The sequence below is a fragment of the Channa argus genome, chromosome 20 (assembly GCF_033026475.1).
Source record: "Channa argus isolate prfri chromosome 20, Channa argus male v1.0, whole genome shotgun sequence".
NCBI lineage: Eukaryota > Metazoa > Chordata > Actinopteri > Anabantiformes > Channidae > Channa > Channa argus.
The window spans coordinates 20,179,070-20,200,786 of record NC_090216.1 but is presented as its reverse complement, the minus strand read 5'-3'; the positions used below and the strand labels follow the sequence as shown (position 1 = coordinate 20,200,786).

General features: G+C 38.8%; 1 protein-coding gene, 1 long non-coding RNA gene and 1 pseudogene across 2 annotated transcripts; all 3 read left to right on the top strand.

The window, feature by feature from the left end:
- The first annotated feature begins 3,627 nt into the window (after positions 1-3,627).
- LOC137106107 (uncharacterized) lies at positions 3,628-4,264 on the top strand (annotated as a pseudogene).
- Positions 4,265-13,225: 8,961 nt separating this feature from the next.
- LOC137105275 (fructose-bisphosphate aldolase A-like) lies at positions 13,226-20,587 on the top strand. The gene is made up of 8 exons (XM_067487239.1): positions 13,226-13,412; positions 14,771-14,887; positions 17,735-18,001; positions 18,248-18,408; positions 18,679-18,762; positions 19,008-19,182; positions 19,265-19,464; positions 20,201-20,587. The coding sequence occupies exons 1-8, from the start codon at positions 13,241-13,243 to the stop codon at positions 20,294-20,296; spliced, it is 1,272 nt and encodes a 423-aa protein (XP_067343340.1). The 5' UTR covers positions 13,226-13,240; the 3' UTR covers positions 20,297-20,587.
- On the top strand, positions 13,419-14,666 carry LOC137105277 (uncharacterized). The gene is made up of 2 exons (XR_010911788.1): positions 13,419-13,737; positions 13,831-14,666. It is a non-coding gene; the product is annotated as an uncharacterized lncRNA (long non-coding RNA).
- Positions 20,588-21,717: the final 1,130 nt, after the last annotated feature.

Here is a 21,717-nt window from a genome sequence, read left to right as displayed (position 1 = left end):
AGCAGCAGCAGCAGCAGCAACAACAACAACAACAACAACAACAACAACAACAACAACAACAACAACAACAACAACAACAAGGATCTGGCAGGGGAGTGAAGGGAAGACTGAACTTAAATAGAGGAGGGAACAGGCGCAAACAATGAGGGACAACGAGGGTAAAGCTGGGCAAAAAGAACCAGGGACAGGAAGTAAGGAGAAGGGGCCACAAAATAAAAGTCCAAAACCAGGAAGTACACTGGGACCATGACATCCATATAGTGTGGTTGGAGTATGGTTGTTGATGATTGTAGTGTTTAATTTTCAGATTAAACTGAAAATTTTGTCTTTGCAAATCTAATTCAGATCTAAATCAATCGTATTATCCACAATCACCACACTAGTTAAGCCAACAATGCATCTTCTCTGCTCACTTCTGTTGTCTGTCTTGCAGCTTGGATTGACTCATTTTTAGGCCTCAATTGTTTTTCAAAAACCAATAAAAACACATCAGTTACATACACTAATCCACCATGCAACATTTTTCTTCATTCCAAAAGCACCAACCTTTCAATATTTTAGGTTGCACCATATGCTCTGATTCTGCACTTTCTTGTATTTTGGCCCATGAACTGTACATGCGCAACATTTAAGGTGGAATTACAGAGACTTGACAGAAAGTTGATGATATTTATGATTTTCCTGATTTTTGCAATGAAGAAATATGTCATCTAGTGAAGCAATGTGTCCGGCACATGTATTTGAATAGTCTTTGGAGAACAACGGAGGTCAACAAACGAGTGAACCCAGGTTGCCTGGAAAGGCACTTTTGCTAATGTAACAAAATGTGGGTCCAACTGTTCAAAAACCTTAGGAATTGCTGAGGAATGTGTCAATCAGACCACAGCTGCACACCTTCCTCCCCATTGTAACCTATAAATTCATTTTTTATTCACATGTTTCCCTTTTATAATTTGAAACGATTTAAACCTATTTAATTGATGAGCTCTGATTCAGACAGCTGCTCTCTCTCTCTCTCTCTTTCCCTCTCTCTCACTTTCTAAAGAGCTTGTCCTGAAAAAAAGGAAATGTAGAAACATAAGAAAAGACATGCTGGAGCTGACCAGGGTGATTTCCAATTAATATTCTAATTGTTTCCAATATTTCCATTAAGCCGCAAGAGAGGGAGGACCAGAAAAAGAAAGCTGTTATTACAAACATATGTGGGAGAGCCAGCTAATGCAGAAGCAGCAGGTGATTTTTTTAATTATAGTGTGTATGTGTGTGTACAAGCAGCTCACGCATATTTCTTGTGAAACTGTGGTGTAGTTACAAGAGAGATTGAGGATTAATTCATTTTAAAATAGTTGTTCACTCATGACTATATAAGCCAGGTTATTTGAGTTCATTTTGCAGATCTGTTTGTTGCATTAACATGTTTGTATATTGATTCACAGAATGTCTGCATATTGCATCATGCATACTTTCATATCATGAACACTTTAATTACACTGTTGCTGGACTACATTGTGTGAATGTTTATAGCATATTTGTACTTTTGTGTGTTGTTGCTGCTATGGTATAGCAGATCAAGGGGCAGCATAATTGTTTTTTGCCTCGAGCGGCAGATGTGTATGCGCCTGTGGTCTGTTGAATTATTCCTACTTGTGGAGTAGAGTTTGGATGCAAAAATACCACTTTGAAAAATGTTAAATGTTTTTGAAAGATATGTTTGCTTTTTTAGGAGATGTATGTGTTTTTCTGGTTTTTGAGGTTTTTTGTGTGAGTTTAGCAAAAATAGTCTTTAAGTACAAAGACTAAGCAGTGATAAAAAACAAGTGCTTTGTTTTGGAAAAAAGTCAAAATGATTTGGTTTCCTGTATTGACTGCATTTGTGTCATATGTTTGAATAGATGTTTTACATCCAGTTACATTGTAACACTGTATAATTGTTTTGATAAGATAATCATAATATTATAATTTAGTATACTATTGTGTATAATTGTGTGTGATATTGTGTATTTAATATAATATTGTACTGAGCATGTTGTGTTGTCGGTTGGTAGAACGATCAAATCATCTGATGCATTTTTGTGTATCCTTTTGTTGCAATAAAACTATTTTGAAAGAAGAAAAAAGATTTAAATAAAGATTTGATTTTTTTAGACATTGTCATAATCTTGTTCCTGGGATCATTCTCTGCCCCCTGATCTGTTTGCACACAGGGCTGGGTCTACTCTCCTACTCACACACTCATTGCTTGTTCTCTGCCACATCTAATTAAAGTCTGCGACACACATAAACACTAACCTTTTCAATCTGCTTCTAACTACTGTTTGCCAAAACAGTCAGCTGTGATTCCTAGTTAATAAACCTTGTTGATCTCTTGCCTGCCGGTAACTGCATGTTGTTATGCCCCTGGTCTAGGGGAAACTAGACATAACACGATGTGTGCCACCACTGCTTTCATTCCCAATCAAAACCAGACCAAGTGTTGTAATATGTAGCTATTTTTATTAACTTCGGACGTGAGCAAGGCCCAAAACAACAAACAAAAACTCTAACACCATCCCTGTCTTGCCTACACAACCAAATAAATGCAAAACAAATGACAGGGTGTCTAACCTAAACTCCTGCCCAAAACAGGAGAAAAGGTAGTAACAAAAAGGGCTTCTCACTCCTACTGTGGTTACTTGGTGCTCAATAATCTACAGTGAGTTCTATTTACAATTTTTACAGAAAATTCCAAATTACAAAACAAAGTGCGAAGCTCCCTGTAAGTCCAGTAGTCGCGTACAAAATTCTGGGTTGGTTGGCAGCGGTCGGGCCGCTGGGCTGCTGTCATCGGTTATAAAAGGAGAAGGACGCTCCATCCTGTCCAATCAGGTGGCGACATTGAGTTTGAATGGACCAATGGACCACCTGTGGCTCAACCCCACCCCCTCAGACACACCCACATAAAAACACACCCACACAAAACACACCCACACAAAAACACAGGAGTAGGAGAAAAAGACAACGTAACAATAACACACATAATGACTTGGGTCATAACACCATAACTGCATGTTTACGTGCTTACCCTGCCTTTTGCCCAGCCCTCTGCATATGCACAAACATTTAGAAAACATGTGGAAGCCCTTGTGAAAAAATGTAATGTGAAAATAATTTTCACACAAAACACAGTTTTGGATAAGTAAACATTTCCTCCATAGCCCCCAATGTATCTTGATTAACTGCTGATTTCATGTTTAACCTATTGCACTATACAAGTTAACTACAAATGACTGCAGTGGTGGTTTCCCTTCCTCCAAATGATCTCTATTTTGTTTAAAACTATTCAAATCGGTTTTTGGATTTATTTAGATTTTAGAAAATGAAAGTTTTTAATTTGCATAACGGTTATGCTGAGTGGTTTAAAGTTCTGGCTGATACTGTGTGTTTCTTAACTGCTGTCTTTAACAACAACTAACTGTGACACAGGTCTCATCTGGTCTGTGCCTCTGACAAATCTCTCTTCCTCTAGCTGATGTCCTCACATGGCTCCAGACCCTTATCTATCAGTCATGGAGGTTTTACACATCCATTCTTATGGTCGATATCCCTCACAGGTGATATAATGGTTTATCAAATGTGGAAAAAAAACACATGCTGTTCTCGTGGTGCCTGGTCATTAACATATTCCCAGGTATCCTGGCCAACCTTATGGTGCTGTGGCTGATCCACATGAACAAGAGAGACTCACAAACCTTTATCATTCAATTGTCTCATCCCTTCTCTTGAGCTGGCTAATACTATCTTCCTCACCAACACCAGCACCTGGTAGTTCCAGAATTTCTTTTACAGAATTCCATGCATCTGTCTGGACCAGTGTGTAGCTGTAGTCTACTCAATCACCTTCACTAAGCACAAGGACTGATAGTAAAGAGCAGTCTTTGTCTGGCTGATCATTCTGGTCTACTACATGCTGCTGCTTCATGTGTAAGAACATTGTTCCTTACAGCCTCCTCGCAGCTTTGGCTTCATGGTCTTCTGCAACACCGGGATTATCTGGGTCTTGCAGCAGTTTGAACTAGACTGCGAAGAGATGCACTGTGAAAAAGAGAGCATTCATGATGATTTGCATCCTGACCACCATAGTGTTCAACTGCTTCCCCCCTGTTGCAATATTCCTCTTTCATGGCTTTTCTCTCCTGACATGTATCAATACTATATTTATTATTTGATGGACAGCAGCATTCACCCTTTTCCCTATCTGTCCAAGAAAAGGTGCATTGGAGTCTGACCCACAACCCAAATTCAGTAGCGACACATCCGTGTTTGAAATATTTATTATTTATTGCATACATTAGTCTTGGCCATTACAAAGTATATTGTGATTTAATATTACTAAAAGTCTGCAATGTGTTTGAGCTACAGATGTCCATTTGTATACGCCTAGTGGTTCAAACGTTACTGGTAAAACATCAAAATACAGACAGATCCACATAAATGCATGCAGCTGGACTTCCTCAATCCTCACACAGTCACATGACAACAAACAATTGTTTGTTTTTGAGAAAATAACAAAATGTCCCTTCAAAATGTAATATTAAATTAAATCAAACATACATAACCAACTTTTACTCTCCGTCCCAGAAGTGGAGAGTGTCCAAACTCCAATCATCAGTAATGGAAGTCAGATCACGTTTTGTGGTAAATCCTTGTCATAACACTAGTGTGAGAATGTGAGCCTTGTTTCTTATACAGTGACGTTATTGACTGTTCCCACAACACCAAGTTTCTGTTGGTACCTGTTATTCAGCTATTTATCAGTGTTATGCCTCAATTTCTCCCCAGATGAATTATGCTTTATAATCAGGGTCAAAGGTCAAATCTGCACACTCATATACTGTATCTGGATGTCTGTCCCTCTGGACAGTAATCAAGGCACCATGGAATACATAGAAATATGTGAAAGATACATAGCTTTAGCACACTATTAATAGAAAAACTATAATTTCTACAAGTCTGAGATCACTTTTTGACAAATCCTTGGGAGACCCCTGTCATAACACTAGTATTAGAATGTGAAACTTGTTTCATATACAGTGACAACTATAAAATGAAATCTGTCAAAAACTGGTTTAAATAACATGTAAGTCAGTTAAATTTTAAGATTTTCTTGAGCCTATCCTGCAGCATAAATCTTCTAATGCAGACAGCCTAGTTAATACATTTAATCTAACAAATATATGAATCAAAGCTATAAGACAGTTTTAACTATATCTATCGTGTACCTGAATTTTAATACCAAGTCTAGGATATAGTTGTTTGCTAAATCATTCTTAATGAACTGTAAAAGTGGATCAGAGTGTGTGGGTCAACCAGGATCTCACTGTGCTTGGATGAGGAGGGTAATTGGTGGCCATTGGTGTACCTGGGTAGGTATACACAGCCGACTGATACAGGATGTGCTGTGCAGAGAAATGGAAGACTAACCAGTTGATATGTTGTTGAGTTTTTATTGTTGCATTTTAACAGTGTAAGAGAGCGATTCACACAATGAAAGAAAAAAAAACAATTATTATCAGCAACTAAATATAAATCCCAATCCCCAAATCAACCTATACCAAAGAGAGAAAAAAACAACTAATTTTAAACTCTATGCAATCATGATAAATATGAAAAATATCAAGTTACATACATAGGCACTACATTAATGCATGCTTTTCCAATGTAATGCAATTATCCTTCTGGCTTGTAATTGTCCAAAGTCAATAAACAATGATTGCTGCCCACTGATTACAAATTCCTCAGGACATATGCCAAGAATACAAAGTTTAGCAAGAAGAAGAACAGAACATTCTTCTTCACTATATAACTTATACATTCAGTCATACTTTTCAAAAACAGTTGTATTTTTTTTTAATTCCCACAAAGAATGAATGTATCTTTCTCTTCTCTATATTTTAAATGTGACTGGTATATTGGTAAATATGTGATTCAATCTGACCGGTTTTAGATACATTCTCACTAACTATTTATATTGCAAAAGCCTGAACTTTGTGTTGATAGAATGGTTCTGGGCTTTAAAGCACGTTTCAGGTATATCCTTTTTCTGTGCCTCTAGCTTTCCAGCTGTTGAGTCTGATGAGTGCATTAGAAAGAGATCAAAGAACAGTGAGAGCTGGCCCCTTACCCTTTATATGTCTATTAGTCAAGTCTTCTATCTAGCAGAGGGTAGTGTCAGTTTCTTATATGTAGTGAGAATGTAATGTCTTATTTGTACGTGACAGTAACATACTTAGTTCAGCGAAATATCATTAACCAAGTTCACAGTGCCTTTGTGTAAGGACGCCCATGACTATACCTCGTTTGGAGCTTACTGCAGCACCCTTAGCAGTGCATATGGATAAAATGGTAAGGAAGGGGTTGGAACTATCACTGGAGGGACTCTGTGTACTGACAGTACAGTGGTGCTAAAATAGATCAGGAACGAGACATCAAGGTAGCTATTTGTAGCTAATAAGGTGTCAGCGATTCAACAGATGTCAACAGTATCACAGTGGCACTATGTAAACTCTCAGCTTAATCCAGCAGACGGTGCATCATGGGGACAGAATTTGAAAGCCTTTCTGCAAAATAAGCTATGGGTATCTGGACCTAACATCCTTACACAGGCAGTCGAGAAGTAGCCAAGGAATCCAGACTTGCAAGAAATTGACGTATAAGTGTCTCCAAACAGATGCACCTCCATCCTGTATTCTGCCATCGGCTGACTAGTGTCACCTGGCCACCTCAAGAATCTGAGAAAGTCAGTGTCGGCTGATGAGACCTTTACTTGGTGGAACATAGCCTCAACATCTGCCACTATTGCCACTGGCTCCTGAGGAAATCTAGTCAGAACACCAATTACTGTGCTAGTAAGATATGGTCATTGAAGGGGCTGCTCATTTAATGAGGTTCACTGATAAGATGCACCACAGTCAAACACCACACAAAGCTTAAGTTTTTTAGGATGATACACCCTATGATGAGGAATGTTTTGATGAAGAGTCTATAGTCTAGAGCAGGGGTCACCAACCTTTTTCAAACTGAGAGCTACTTCTTGGGTACCGATTAATGCAAAGGGCTACCAGTTTAATACGCACTTTTGAATTAACACATTTGCTCAATTTACAGTTAATTATATGGTATTATTAATAATTAATCAAATTAATGATATTCATATATATGTGAAGACACGGGTCATATTACTGATTTCTTACAATAACTACCACCATGTTGGTGACCCCTGGCCTAGAGGATCTCCACTAAAGGTAGGAAGTATTTGAGGGAGGTTGAGCGTAAAACCTGTGGTGTTTATCTGGCATTTCGGTGAAATCGTTTTGACACTGAGTATCACTAAAGGAAGCATGTTGACCCTTTGATACTGGAAACTGGCTAACAGCGCTTGCTTGGAAATCGCAGCAGCGAGCCTCAGCCTCCCACTGTATCCAGCAACAAAACACCCCCTAACAGTTTCATCTCAGTTTCTCCAGCTCCAGGGTAATTTTAATCCCCAGGTATGTGAAGCCTTCCACCGAAGTTACAAAGGCTGTATCTATGTTAAATCTTTATTTTATAACCTGAAATATTCCCAAAAGCAATAATTAAGGTTAACAATGCAGGAATGCTATCTTTCAAATGCTTAAAGAAGGGCATAACATCATCTGCATATAAAGCTATATGATGATCATCGCCACAAATCATTACACCACGCTCTATGGCCACAAGAAACAACAGTGGTGGTAGCGGACACCCTTTCCTGAACACTGTAGGTTAAATGGATTGAATATGTTACTATTCCTTAATACCTCTGCGATTGGGTTTGCATATATATATATAGTTGGACCGACCCACCCACATTTAGAAAGCACATTGAATAAATAACCCTATTCTATTCTATCAAAAGCCTTCCAGGCATCTAATAACAGCATTGCCATATCTTTGGAGTTACACTTCTTGTATAATATACTAAGGACTCGTCTGAAGTTATAAAACCCATATCTTTCCTTTACAAAACCATTCTGAACGCTGTGGATAAGGTTTGGGAGGTGCAATTCTAATCTCCTAGCCAACGCAAGTATTTAATGGGCTTAATTAATGTTCAAAGACTAATGGGCCTATAAGAGGAGCACTTATTTTCACATTTTCCTGTTTTACATATAACTGTTATAGTTGTGAGTCTCAAAGATGTATGAATTCCCTTTTCATTGGATAGATTATACATCGCTAGGACTGGGCTAATAAGCTTATGTTTGAACCTCTCATAAATTTCAATAGGGAATCCATCAGGACCTAGTGCTTTCCTACTCTGCTTGGCTCGAATAGCCTCTGGTAGTTCTACCCCTCTCAGGTCCCAGTCTAGATCGTTCTTGCCCTCTTCTGAACTAGTCATCAGTACCAGCTCATCCAAGAATTTATTTTGATTACCTGCGTCATTCAGATATTCAGAAGTGTACAGTGACATATAAAAAATTTTTCTAAAGGCTTGGTTAATTTCTACAGTGTCTGAGGTCAGGTTGCCTAAAGAGGTCTTAATAGTATTTATTACTCTGGCAGAATGTCACTTTAACCACCCTGCCAATAATTTGCCAAATTTTCTCCCTGGTCATGATAGGACTGTTTGAGTCACATGAGACTTTTTGCCACCTAATCCATTTTTTTTCTAAATTAGTGTAACTGATAAATTCCCCTTTGATGTATGATTTAAATGTCTCCCATTTTATATAAGCATCAGCCTGATTCATTTGTCTTAAAATAATTGTTGATACAACTCTCTAAAAATGTCACACTTCCAGGGTCTTGAAACAATTCTACTGGAAACCTCCATCTGTAACTGTGACAAATTGGTGTTTCCATTTTTAAATAGAGAGATATTACTGCATGATCACTTATCACTATACTGTCGTACCAGCATTCTGTAATTCTGGTAAGTAGCTCAGAGGAGACCAGACAATAATGTATGCGCCAAAGGTTCCTATGTGTGCTGTAATAAAAGAAATATTCTGTTTTATACGGATGGAGTTTTCTCCACACTTCAGACAAGTTTAGATCCTCTATAATTTATAGATTAGATCCTCTATATAGCAGTATAAATTTCCTGGTTTGTATATGGGTAAGATCAATGTTGTTTGAATCAAACAAACATGATCATGTAAATAATAGTAAACCAAAACAGAAAAAAAGAAGGTCCCTTCCCTTCACAACCAAGCATTTCCCCAACTGAAGTGTCGTGAACTGGTCCCACCCATCTTAGTGTTTCCTTGGTACCCCAGCACAGAACTGGGGTGCACTGATCCACCTATACACAGCTACACATACATATATACATACATATCAGTGCATCGGGGGGGTGGGTCCCTCAGCAGTCTAAGCCTATAGCAGCATAACTATAACTTATTAATTACAGACCCCTTTTTCCATTTCTGGCAAAGACCATGGAATGAGCAGTCTTCAATCAACGCTTAGACTTTCTTTCCAAAAACAACCTCCTACATCTGCATCCCTGAGTTCTATCATCTGCTCACATGGCTTTTCCTGTCACTGCTATGCTGATGACACACAGCTCTTCTTGTCCTTTCAAACTGATGAATCCACTGTCTCATCATACATTTCTGCCTGTCTCTCCGACATCTCTGCTTGGATGAGAGAGAGAGACATCTTCAGCTCAACCTCTCGAAAAACGTCCTTTCTGCTCTGTCTTGCATTTGCATCTCATGAAATGTGAACACTTTTCTGATAGGACTTCCTTTTGATGTTTTCTCCTTGACTTAGATTTTGCTTGCCTTGTACCTCATAAGTAAGTCGCTTTGGTAAAAGGGTCTGTTAAATGACTAAAGGTAAATATAAATGTACATTTTTTAGTCCCTTATAAGTTTGTAAAACATTATGTGTTAAGTGATGTTTAAAAGTGTGTAATGGCATGATGGAATTAATAGAAGTTGAAAGAGAAGAATGCTGCTTTCATCAGATCCCCATGAGACTCAGTGTGCTCCTGTCTCTCTCACTGTCTCATTTCTTGTTGTCCTGTCTTTCTATCATTTTTGGCTCGTTTATTTCCTAATGAGGTGGTTGGGATCTGGCCTCATGAGTGTTTGTGTAGTCTGTTTTCTTTCCAGGTATTTATGATGGAGGAGAGGTTGTGTAACTGTGGTCCTGTCTGTTGGCTTCACCTAGAAGCTGCTTCTGAGACTGTTCCCCTGTAAAATAAGACTAGATAGGTCCTAAGCAGGGAAAATATAAAAAACCTAAACCTATTACTCTGGGGCAATGAATAGCCAGTGTAGCAGACATATTACAGTCACCTGGTATTTAAACAAAGCAGAGGACTTTCCTACAGGAGGATCAGCATTAAAGAAATGTTTGTTGCTTTGTTGTAACATGTCACATAATGCGACAATTTAATTAATTAAAGCAGAACCATTTAGTACCTGCCCTCATAAAAATCTCTAATGATCTCCTCATACTTTCCCTTACAATTGACAGCTCTTCTGTTTCCCCCTTCCCACATGTTAAGAATCTGGGTGTCATCCCTGACAGCTCATTATCATTAAAATGCCACATCAATCACCAGATCTGCATATTTTCATTTCCAAAACAATCCTCCTGTACACCTTCAAGGCCATCCACAACCTCACCCCTTTATATCTGTCTGATCTTCACATCACCACCTACTCCATCCACCTCACTGTGGCTTCTGCTCATCTTAGCACCATGGGGAACAGATATTTAAGACGCTCTGCTCCCACCTCTGGAACTCACTCCCATTGGACGTTAGAAACATGTCTACAAATACAGGCTCTGAACCTACCTACCTCGGAACCTAAGTTGCCTATACTCACAATAATCTGTGATTACATTCTCCTGTCATTGTCCTACCCGATTCGTTTTTTTTGTTAATTGTTTTGTACTGTGTTCTTCAGTGTTTAGAACGTATTATTATTATTACCTAGCCTCTTTTCTTCTATTTGGGGAAATTTTTTTTTATAAATTGATTCAGGGGCATAAGGAATTAGGTTCCTAATGTTACTGATAAATTTATCATAAAATTTTCTTCTTTTCTTTTCGGCTGTTCCCTTTCAGGGGTCGCCATAGCGAATCATGTGCCTCCATCTAACTCTATCCTCTGCATCCTCTTCACTCACACCAACTAACTTCATGTCCTCCCTCACTACATCCATAAATCTCCTCTTTGGTCTTCCTCTAGACCTCCTGCCTGGCAGCTCCAACCTCAGCATCCTTCTACTGATATATTCACAGTTTCTCCTCTGAACATGTCCAAACCACCTTAATCTGGCCTCTGACTTTATCTTCAAAACATCTAACATGATCTGTCCCTCTGATGTCCTCATTCCTGATGCTGTCCATCCTCCTCACTCCCAAAGAGAACCTCAACATCTTAAGCTCTGCTACCTCCAGCTCTGCCTCGTGTCTTTTCTTCAGTGCCACTGTCTCTAAGCCCAGCGACATCGCTGGTCTCAGCACCATCTTGAACACCTTTCCTTTCAGTCTTGCTGATACTTTTTATCACACAACACACCTGATACAGATTCCAATTGATCATAAAATCTCTGTCCTAATAAAAGTGACACTGTATTGGTCAAGTGACAGTTTATGAGCGAGCTGATTTGGTGGGCACTAAACTCGAAAAGAAAAAAGTAGAAAGTGTGGCAGAGCAGCACCCAGGCCATTAGATTAAAATGACATGTCCCAGAATGAGTGTTAGAATGAGTGATTATCCAACAAATGATGAATCTGAAGTGATTTTTGTCAGATTATACTGAGACTCTAAGACTTTGCCAAAGAGAAGACAGCGAACTGCATTATGTTTCAAGGTCAGTGATCTGTGACCTGTATCACTACATCTGTAGTTACACGTGCACTTTTTATAATTATAGTCCCTGCAGTAAACTAAAGCAAGTTCACATTTGGTAAAAAAAAACATGACTGGACATTAAATAAATTCATTTTCTGTATGAGAGGCTCTGGAACAGTGGGGTTTCCTTGTTGTAAATTCATGCGAATGATGCAGTAGTCACGTATCCTCCACGCATCTTGCATGTGAGGAACCTCACGTAGGCCTAGAGTGGCAGGGATGTGGGTGGTGAAAGCCCTCAGCGATGCCTTGCAGGAAGACAGCATATCTAGGGTAACTCGTCAGAGATTATTAGAAAACAACGATTTTCAATCTGCATCAAGCCATCTAGTCAAATTGAGGTTTGTAATGTGAGAGGAAAAGGAAACCTATGTAGGCACACAAAAGCTGCAGCCAGCAGGTTCAAATCCATCCATGCTCATTTAGCAGCAGTACTAAAAACTCCACCATCGTGCTGGCCATGAAGAAAACATATAAACAGCTGACCTTGTTGCATTCTCACTGAGCTATTGGGTCATGTTTTTTTACTGGATGGTTTAAATCTAGTTTTTAACATTTGTCAACTTGAACTCATTTTTTTTGCCTTCTGGTAATCAAGCAACCTTTGCTAGAAATGCTGATTTGCACATCTTATTTTTTTTTTTTTTTTGTCATTTGATTCACTTTCAGTTTTTGATTCATGGTTTGTTTGGGTTACTACTTCACTCAGTGTCATCTTTGTTGGTTTGGAGAGCAGAAGTTTTTAGTTTGACAAAGTAGCAGTGGCAAGGAGAGTAAGCGTGTCATCTGCTAATTGCAGATTAATGGTAAATGGTCTGTACTTATATAGTGGTTTTCTACCTATTGGCACTCAAAGCACTTTACACTGCTTCTTATTCACATTCGCAATCACACACAGTCACACATCGTCAGCTCCTAACACTCACCGGGAGCAACTAATTTGGGGCTCAAACTCTTGCTCAAGGACACTTCAACATGTGACCAGAGGAGCCAGGGATCGAACCAACAGGATTGTGGACGACCTCTCTACCTCCTCGCGCCACAGTTGATTGCTAAACACCCGACTGTTTAGTCCTTGGGTTTGACATTAAACCCCATGTCTCACCTAATTGTTTGATGCATGTTCCTAATTTGTATGTTGCTTTGTTGCCTCATCTAGAACAGTGTGAGCTAGATGAATGGATATCTGAAATTAGGCTAGATTAAAAATTGATAAGATGTGGAGCTGCCTATCTGGATTTTCACACTCACGAACTAGTTACCTGTAAGACAGCGATACGGGTTTTGCTATGCACAAATTTCAGCATCACTGCTTATGAGTCACAGCACTACGACTCAACCACAACATCCTCCCACTGGATGACGATATGCGTCAATTCTGCTGAAAGCTGCCTTCTGATTGGACGGCGCGCTCCGGGGTTCTTCCCCTGTGCTCGTCCTGTTCGACCTTCTTTCCGTCTCCATCTCTCTCTCGTTACCGCAGCAGCTTACTGCGTTTGTCACTTCTGTCAGTGCTGGTATCTAAAAACAGGTGAGTTTTCTTTGCTCCGTCACATAACGTGTATAACAGATTTAAAGAATTAGTTTTTCATATGACAGTTTTGTTTATATTTCCTTCACATAGAATAAGAGCATTTTTAAAAACTTTATAACTGTTTCCATCGTAGTTTTCGCGTAACTCAACAGTTATGTCTGTCTTTAAAAGCACAGATGAACTCATAGCCAAATGTTGTGGTACAATGAAGAATAATTTTGTTCTGCGGGCCCGTTTCTCTCTGGGAACTCCCAGTCAAGAAAGTCAAAGTCATTCGGCGGCTGACATGGACGCGGAAGTGCCTCCAGAGACTCCTGCCACAGTACCAACGTTTCAAACGTTACTACAGATACTGGAAATACAAGCAGCACGATGTCGTTAAAGAATCATATTTAATCATCCAAATGTTCAACAGGTGTCTGAAGTAGTTTGAAGTGCGGTTTTAACGATGAGGACTCTTACATCGTCGCAGGAAACTGTGGCGACATCGACTGGAGGTTCCTGATTCTAAGACTTATTACAAATCTTCTGGAACGGGTCTTAACGGCATTTTAGGGGAATTTGTGTGTTAAAAAGATAATCCGAGTTCTTTTTTTACTACTTTTAAAAATTGTCAAGAACCGCTGTGTGAAAATACCTAAAAACACTAACGTTGAAAAAATACTGGTACAGTAAAACGTGCTTGGGACCGAAATGATTCCATTTGACTTGTCTATAGATGATGGCGTGTTTAGTCCAGTCGTTCCAAACGTGGGGGTCAGGCCCCTTCTTTGCTCTAAGTGGCTTTTGGATTCTGAAAAACTGGAAACTTTAACCACTCTCAGCCTAGGCCAGGAACTTCAGGTTAGGAAGTTAGCATCTCAGTAGTGGAACAAGAATCATTTAATCTACTCAACATTGTAGAAAGTTAGGAATAACTGGTTTAATCTTTAATAACATTTGAATGGTACTTTAATTAAATACTCCACATTCTACCACTGCATTTTATAATGTCAAGTTTCCATTTATTGTCTTAGTCAGTACCATTATTTGGTAACCATTATACATTTTTTCTTAAAGTATTTTTTATGATGATGCTGATCATTTGATTAAATGTCCATGTACTATAAAATATAGAGGTAAATGGAATTGAATAAAATATTTAAAATAAAGATGCTAAAATGTGAGGTAATAAGCCTGAAAACAACTTTTCATGGCAAAAACAATAAAGCAAGCCAACAAATAAATGAATAAATTGAGCTGTATAACTGTTTTCCCCAGTGTCATGGAATTTTTGATCAAGCAAATTATATATCGAGTTACATAGAGGTAGTTCAACAACTGTTTCACTCTTTCTGTTTTCGTCTTTGTTACAGTCAACATGACCCACGCACATCCCTTCCTGAGCACTGAGCAAAAGAAGGAGCTTAGTGATATTGCTCACAGGATCGTAGCTGCTGGAAAAGGCATTCTGGCAGCCGATGAATCCACAGGTACGACTGCAGCAGGCAGTGTGACCTGCAGTGAAGGAAGCAGTAGTAATGAATGGATCACACTGCTAACCATGCAGGCATTTACAAGTGCAGTGTTTATCAATTATTATTCAAAGCTCAGATTAAACTGCTTGAAATATAAAGGGGCAATGTAATCTGTGTTCTGTTTTTTCCCATTAATGGACATTAGAGTAACTACTATATGCCTATTTTCACATAAGCAGACATTATTTTAAAAAAACAATGATTTGCAAATCATTTAAAACTATTTTTGATTTTAAAAAACTGTTTAAAGACAACATATCAAATGTTGAGAATGACCATGGCCATAATCTTTAGGCCCTGAAGCAGCCCTGGATTAAAGACAGACTTATTTCTATAATAGAAATCCCTGCAAGGGGTCACCTCTAAAAACCTGAATAACGGGGTAACAAGATAAGAATAAGAAAATTAACTACAGTGTAACTATTTTGTAGTTATGGGGTATGTATTAAATATTACATGATTGGCGCGAATTCTTATGGTATAACTACAGTGTAACTACGGATAAGAAGGGGTAAGAAGCTCTACTTTAAATTACAACCCTCATTTGTTGTACTTGTTGTGTAACTACTGATAAAAAGAAGGTAAGAGGCTCCACTTTATACCTGTCACCCATCGCACCTAATATGTAATATTTAACTATTTATCAACAAGTTGTGTAGAAAACTAAATTCCAACTGATGTAAATTGGTTTTCCATGCTTTGGGGCAATAAAAATATAAGCATAATCGCTATTTATTTTGTCAAAAATAAATAAAATACCCTTTGCTACCTGTAGTTACACCATCAGTATTTCACTTTCACTGAAGCTTTTCAGTAAACCCCAGACCTAAACATAGTTATAACTCATTCGAGAGCCTTACTCTTAGCCTTTCACACCCAAACTGGAAAACTCAAAAAACACTATTATATGTTATATTGTACCATCCTCCAGTCCCTTATTCACAGTTTTTGACTGAATTTTCTGATTTTTCTATCTAATGTAGTGCTTAGTACAGATACATTTATTATAGTGGGAGACTTTAACATTCATATAGATGCTGAGCCACTTACTGTTTTAGTCACACCTTAGACCTTGCTTCGCCATGTGTCAATACAATGGAGAGAGTGGCCACCTTAATTTTACTCCTGTAGAAGAAGATTATCTTGTTGATAATTCTGCAGCGTCACTACGAACAATACTTGATTCTGTTGTCCCTCTGAAAGAAAGGCAGTTATCCAAAGGAGGTGATCTCCATGATATGGTTTACGAAAGGCAACAGGGAAGTTGGAAAGGAACGTTCCACTAATTTAGAAGAATCCCGTTCAGGATGGAAAAACTAAAAATGTACAAAAAAAGTCTTTCATAACACTAGAACAGCATATTAAGCATCACTAATAGTTGACAATATGAAACCAGGGGTTGTTCTTGTTGTTCATTATTAGTGGATAATAAGAATAGGGCAGGGGGAATGATGACTCTTTCAAGATCACACAAACAGTTATTTGTGGAGTCTAACAGGCTCTGTGTTAGGACCAATACTTTTTATTTCATATACGTCGTGGTTATTAGATTACATTATAAGAAAACACTCCATAAATTTCCCATGCTACGCTGATAATACCCAGCTATATCTATCTATGGAACCAGATGGAAAAAATCAGTTAATCATGCTTGGAGCATGTCTACATAATTTCCTACTTCTAAACTCAGACAAAACTGAAGTCATAGTATTTGGGCCTAAAATCTCAGAAATATGATGTCCAACCATATCGTTACTCTAGATGGCATAAGTCTGGCCTCCAATATTAATGCAAGGAACCTTGGAGTTATTTTTGAACAGGATTTGTCCTTGACGTCACATATAAAACAAATCTCTACAACAGTCTTCTTCCACCTATGGAACATTGTAAAAATTGTAAAAATTAGGAGCATCCTGTCTCAAAGTGATTCTGGAAAACTGGTCCATGCATTTAGCCTGCAATTAATCCAAAATGCTGCAGCAAGAGTGCTGACTGGAACTAGCAAGAGAGATCATATTTCACCTTCACTAGCTTCTCTCCATTGGCTTCCCATTAAATGTAGAATAGAATTTAGAACCCTGCTTCTTACATATAAAGCTCTGAATGGTCAGGCTCCATCATATATAGAAGACCTCATAGCACCATATCATCCCAGTAGACCACTTCGCTCTCAGAATGCAGGCCTACTTCTGTTGTGAATTGGCACTATTGGCACTAAGTAAAGTTAAATTGAAATTAAGTAAATGATAAATGGTCTGCACTTATATAGCACTTTTCTACCCAAGCACTTTACACTGCTTTTTATTCACCCATTCCCACTCACAATCACACACACAGTCACACGCCGATGGGGAAGTTGTCATATTTAATAAGTACCCCTTAACTACCAAATATTTACAGTTGGTAAAATTTTTATTTTCAAAATTTGTTTACTGTTATTAAAAACAAATATGTACATAGGTACTGCGGAGGTAAACTGTTGTAACTAATACATTTACAATAAGTTCACTGTATTTACCCTGTAAATTGTGGGCTGTAATCTGAAGCATTACTGAATCTTTAATTTGCAGTGCTAAAGTTTAAAAACAGCTTTTTAAGCCCCTACCTCTGGTAGTCTGCCTAATGTGTTTGATTGGATTTGTTAAAGATTTGTTAAATACAGATGTTATTATATTAGAAAAGGTGGAATCCTGAATATTTGCTCCTATTTGTTTTTAACAGTCATTGGTAAAGTGGGATTTCCATTTTAAATCTGCAATGTCTCTTATTCTTCTAATCCATCTTTTCTCTCTCTCTCTCTAGGCAGTATGGCCAAGCGCTTCCAGAGCATCAGTACTGAGAACACAGAGGAGAATAGGAGGCTTTACCGCCAGCTCCTCTTCACTGCTGATGAGCGGGTCAAACCTTGCATTGGTGGTGTCATTTTCTTTCACGAGACCCTTTATCAAAAGACTGACGATGGCAAGCTCTTCCCTCAGCTGATCAAAGAGAAGGGCATGGTGGTGGGAATTAAGGTGGATAAGGGTGTGGTTCCCCTCTCTGGCACCAACGGAGAGACCACCACTCAAGGTACCTTGAGTCAACCTTTGTCAGTACATCACCACGTTGATGTTTTATTTTTTTATTAAAGAAACAGTATGGTGATTGAAAGGTTGCTCCACCACCCACACAGATTCTGTATCAATATCAATTTTTAAATTTAATCACTGTGATAATCACTGTGAAGCTATTGAATATACAGCACATGAATTAGTATTTAATTATCTCTTTCTCTTCCTTAGAGTCTCAGTCTTGCAATTGTTTTCTCTTTTTCAGGTCTGGATGGGCTTTATGAGCGCTGTGCTCAGTACAAGAAGGATGGTGCTGACTTCGCCAAGTGGCGATGTGTGTTAAAGATCACCCCCACAACCCCGTCCCAGCTGGCCATTATGGAGAACGCGAACGTGCTGGCCCGCTATGCCAGTATCTGCCAGATGGTTAGACACACACATACTCACACACACATTTTACATTCCAAGCTTTACAGCTCAATAGTAGAACTTAAAATCTGCTTTCCCAATGCAGTTATGTAACAGATCCATTACTCAACTTAGCCCACTACTGGGCAACGGGTGACAGTAACAGTTGTGACAAAAGTCAGAACCCCAAAAGAGGAAGTACTATTGTCTGTTGTCATGACACTGGTTGCTATGCTCTTTTCAATCCCCCATATTCTCCTCTTCCAAACACCCCACCCCTCATCCCAGCACGGCATTGTGCCCATTGTGGAGCCTGAGATTCTCCCAGATGGTGACCATGACCTGCAGCACTGCCAGTATGTGACTGAGAAGGTGAGTGATGGTTAGCCTATCATTATGGTATGTCTCTAATAAGATGAATAGGATGCTGGTGAGGCTCTTACCAATGCAGGAATTAGCTTTCCTGCAATTACCCAGACTTTAGGATGTTCTCAGTAAACTATCTGGGCTGGAATTTGGGGTACATCTGGTTGCACCAACCACCACATGCTAACAAAATGCTTTGATTTAGTTAGTTACTTTTTCTGGTAACAAATCACCGCCCATCTCTGTCTCAGGTGTTGGCAGCCGTCTACAAGGCATTGTCTGACCACCATGTCTATCTGGAAGGCACACTGCTCAAACCCAACATGGTGACTGCGGGACACTCCTGCCCCAAAAAGTATAGCCCCCAGGAAACTGCGATGGCAACTGTCACAGCCCTGCGTCGCACTGTTCCCCCTGCCGTACCAGGTCAGATGGACATGTAGAAATATTTATACATCGCTAGCACAAGCACACCTTACTGACTTTCCTGTGCATTCTCCTCCCCCAGGTGTCACCTTTCTCTCTGGTGGCCAGAGTGAGGAGGAGGCTACCATCAACCTGAATGCCATCAACCAGTGTCCCCTACACCGGCCCTGGGCCCTAACTTTCTCTTTCGGCCGGGCCCTGCAGGCTTCAGCACTGAAGGCCTGGGGAGGCAAGAAGGAGAATGGCAAGGCCTGCCAGGAGGAGTATGTCAAGAGAGCCTTGGTAAGGAGTGAGGTAGAGGAGAGAGATGGAAAGACAACAGTCAGGCAAAGTCCTGGATGATTTATACAAGGAAAACAATTATTTAATTTATTATAGTGTCTGGTGGAGGTAGGGTATAAGGCCTTGATTATACAATAAAGCAAATGAGTGTAATAACACTTCATAATTATATTGCCGTATATAACTAATTGGTTGTTAGCATTGTAGCTAGTTCTACCTTCTGTTTACATCTGTGAAATGAGCTTTACGGCCCGTTCACTTCTCATCAAGTTATTACATATTTTGTTTGTAACAATACGTGGTCGAGAGAGACCATTGTCATTGGGGTGGCCCCCTGAACAGCTCCACTGCAGCATTCGCATTTTAGGTTCTTGTTCAAGTGCAGAGTGTTGTTGACCCCCGGTCACAAGTTTGTTACTTTAACCTTTAGGCCATCAGTGCTCAATAAAATGTTAACTACTAACTGCTTAGAATAATTAGTATGTAAACATTACATGTAGCAGAAAATTTAAATTTGTACAAGTGCACGTACCTCAGAACTTCACTGCAAAGAGTTCCTGAATTTTCTTTCTAAAGGGTCCTGTCCTAAATGAAGTTTATTCAGAATTGGTTGGCCCCTTTTTTTTCATGCATGCAAAAGTTCTAGGCTATTCACATAAAAGTATGACAATTAGGCTGAGCTTTTTACAATACTCTTAAAAGACCTAACCCTGCTATGCTTTTTGTTTCTGCACAGAATAACAGCCAGGCAGCTCTGGGCAAGTACGTGTCCTCAGGAGAGAAGGGAGGAGCAGCTCAGGAGTCTTTGTTTGTGGCCAACCATGCCTACTGAAGTCCGCCAGATTACTTCTCATCACACTTTTTCCCCCATTTGTTCACTCCTTCCTACTCCCAGCAGGAAATGGTTACAGTATTAACCAACCATTCAACATTATTCCATTAGTGATGAAGATTCTTAAGGTCCCGCTTAGAAAAACATTATTTGAGCCAATGTAATAGCTCTTTGAGTTTAATTTTAGACTGGTAAAGTCTGTCACTGTACTTCCTGACTCAAGTGTGTTGTCACTTCTTTTTGTGTTTATGCTTTGGACCACACAGAATAAAAGATTTACTCTACAAAGTTTTCTTCTGTTTGTTGTTTCATCTGTAGTTTCTGACACTGACTTAATGAATCTCAAGCCCATGTGCCTTAATTTCTCAGATTTAATAATTAACATAAAGGAAACACTGGAAAAAGGTTCACATGAAATACATTCCATGACTAAAGATGTCCTGTGTTGATCATTGTTTTTAATTCCTACTTAGTGCGTTTCCTTAGGGAAAAAAAGAGGGTGCAGCTTTATCCTTTCCCTTATCTGCAGGTAAAGCCACACCTTGTACAGCACACCAATAACATAACAAGAAAAATGGTAATTACCAAAACAAGTTTCTACTATTTGACTTTCCAATTTTGTTATGCAAAATCAAACCTATTGTACTGTTATTTTTTTATGTAGCCCCTCAAATAATTTGTTTCCTTACAAACTTACTGTATGACTTAAATAGTTTACATCACATCTGTCTGCCTTACTCCGTTTTCCAAATACTAGATTTATCTTGATGTATAACAGCCCAGTGTCCAGTGAATGTGAATTATTATAGCAACTATGTGCTATTATACATGCACATATCAGATTGAAATCTGTCAAAAACAGCTCGAGGTACAACTTTTAAAAGTTAGTTTTGCATTGTCTCACTGGTAAATAATCGTGTCTTTAAATTTTCTCCAATGCAAAACAATAGTCCAAAATGTCTGGTAAATCTTCATCAGAGAAAAGTTTTGCAATATAGTTTTGCCAAAACAGATAAAAATCATATGCAGTACAATGGTGAAGGTTCACATCAACCTGCTGGCTGTGGTATGTTCTCCCTGTAATTTAAGGATTTCCTCCTAAGGGTCTAAAGACGTGTAGTTAGGCTGCTTGTTGTGAATGGTTGTGTCTCAATGGGAACATTCCAATTGCCTTTATTATACATCCATGTTCCCCTCACTTGTATATTTTTCTTGAGTCTTAGCCCTTCCCACTAAAGATCCATGAAAGGATTCAAGGCAGAAGGAAATTTGGTTTAATTCAACTTTATTTGTATGTATAAATAAAGTTGAATAAACCAAATTTCCAAGTTTAGAACAAAAGAGATTCTTGAAAAGCACTATAAAAATAAAATGTTTATTATAAAAAGTGTCCCATTTAGTATAGGCACAAAAATAATAAA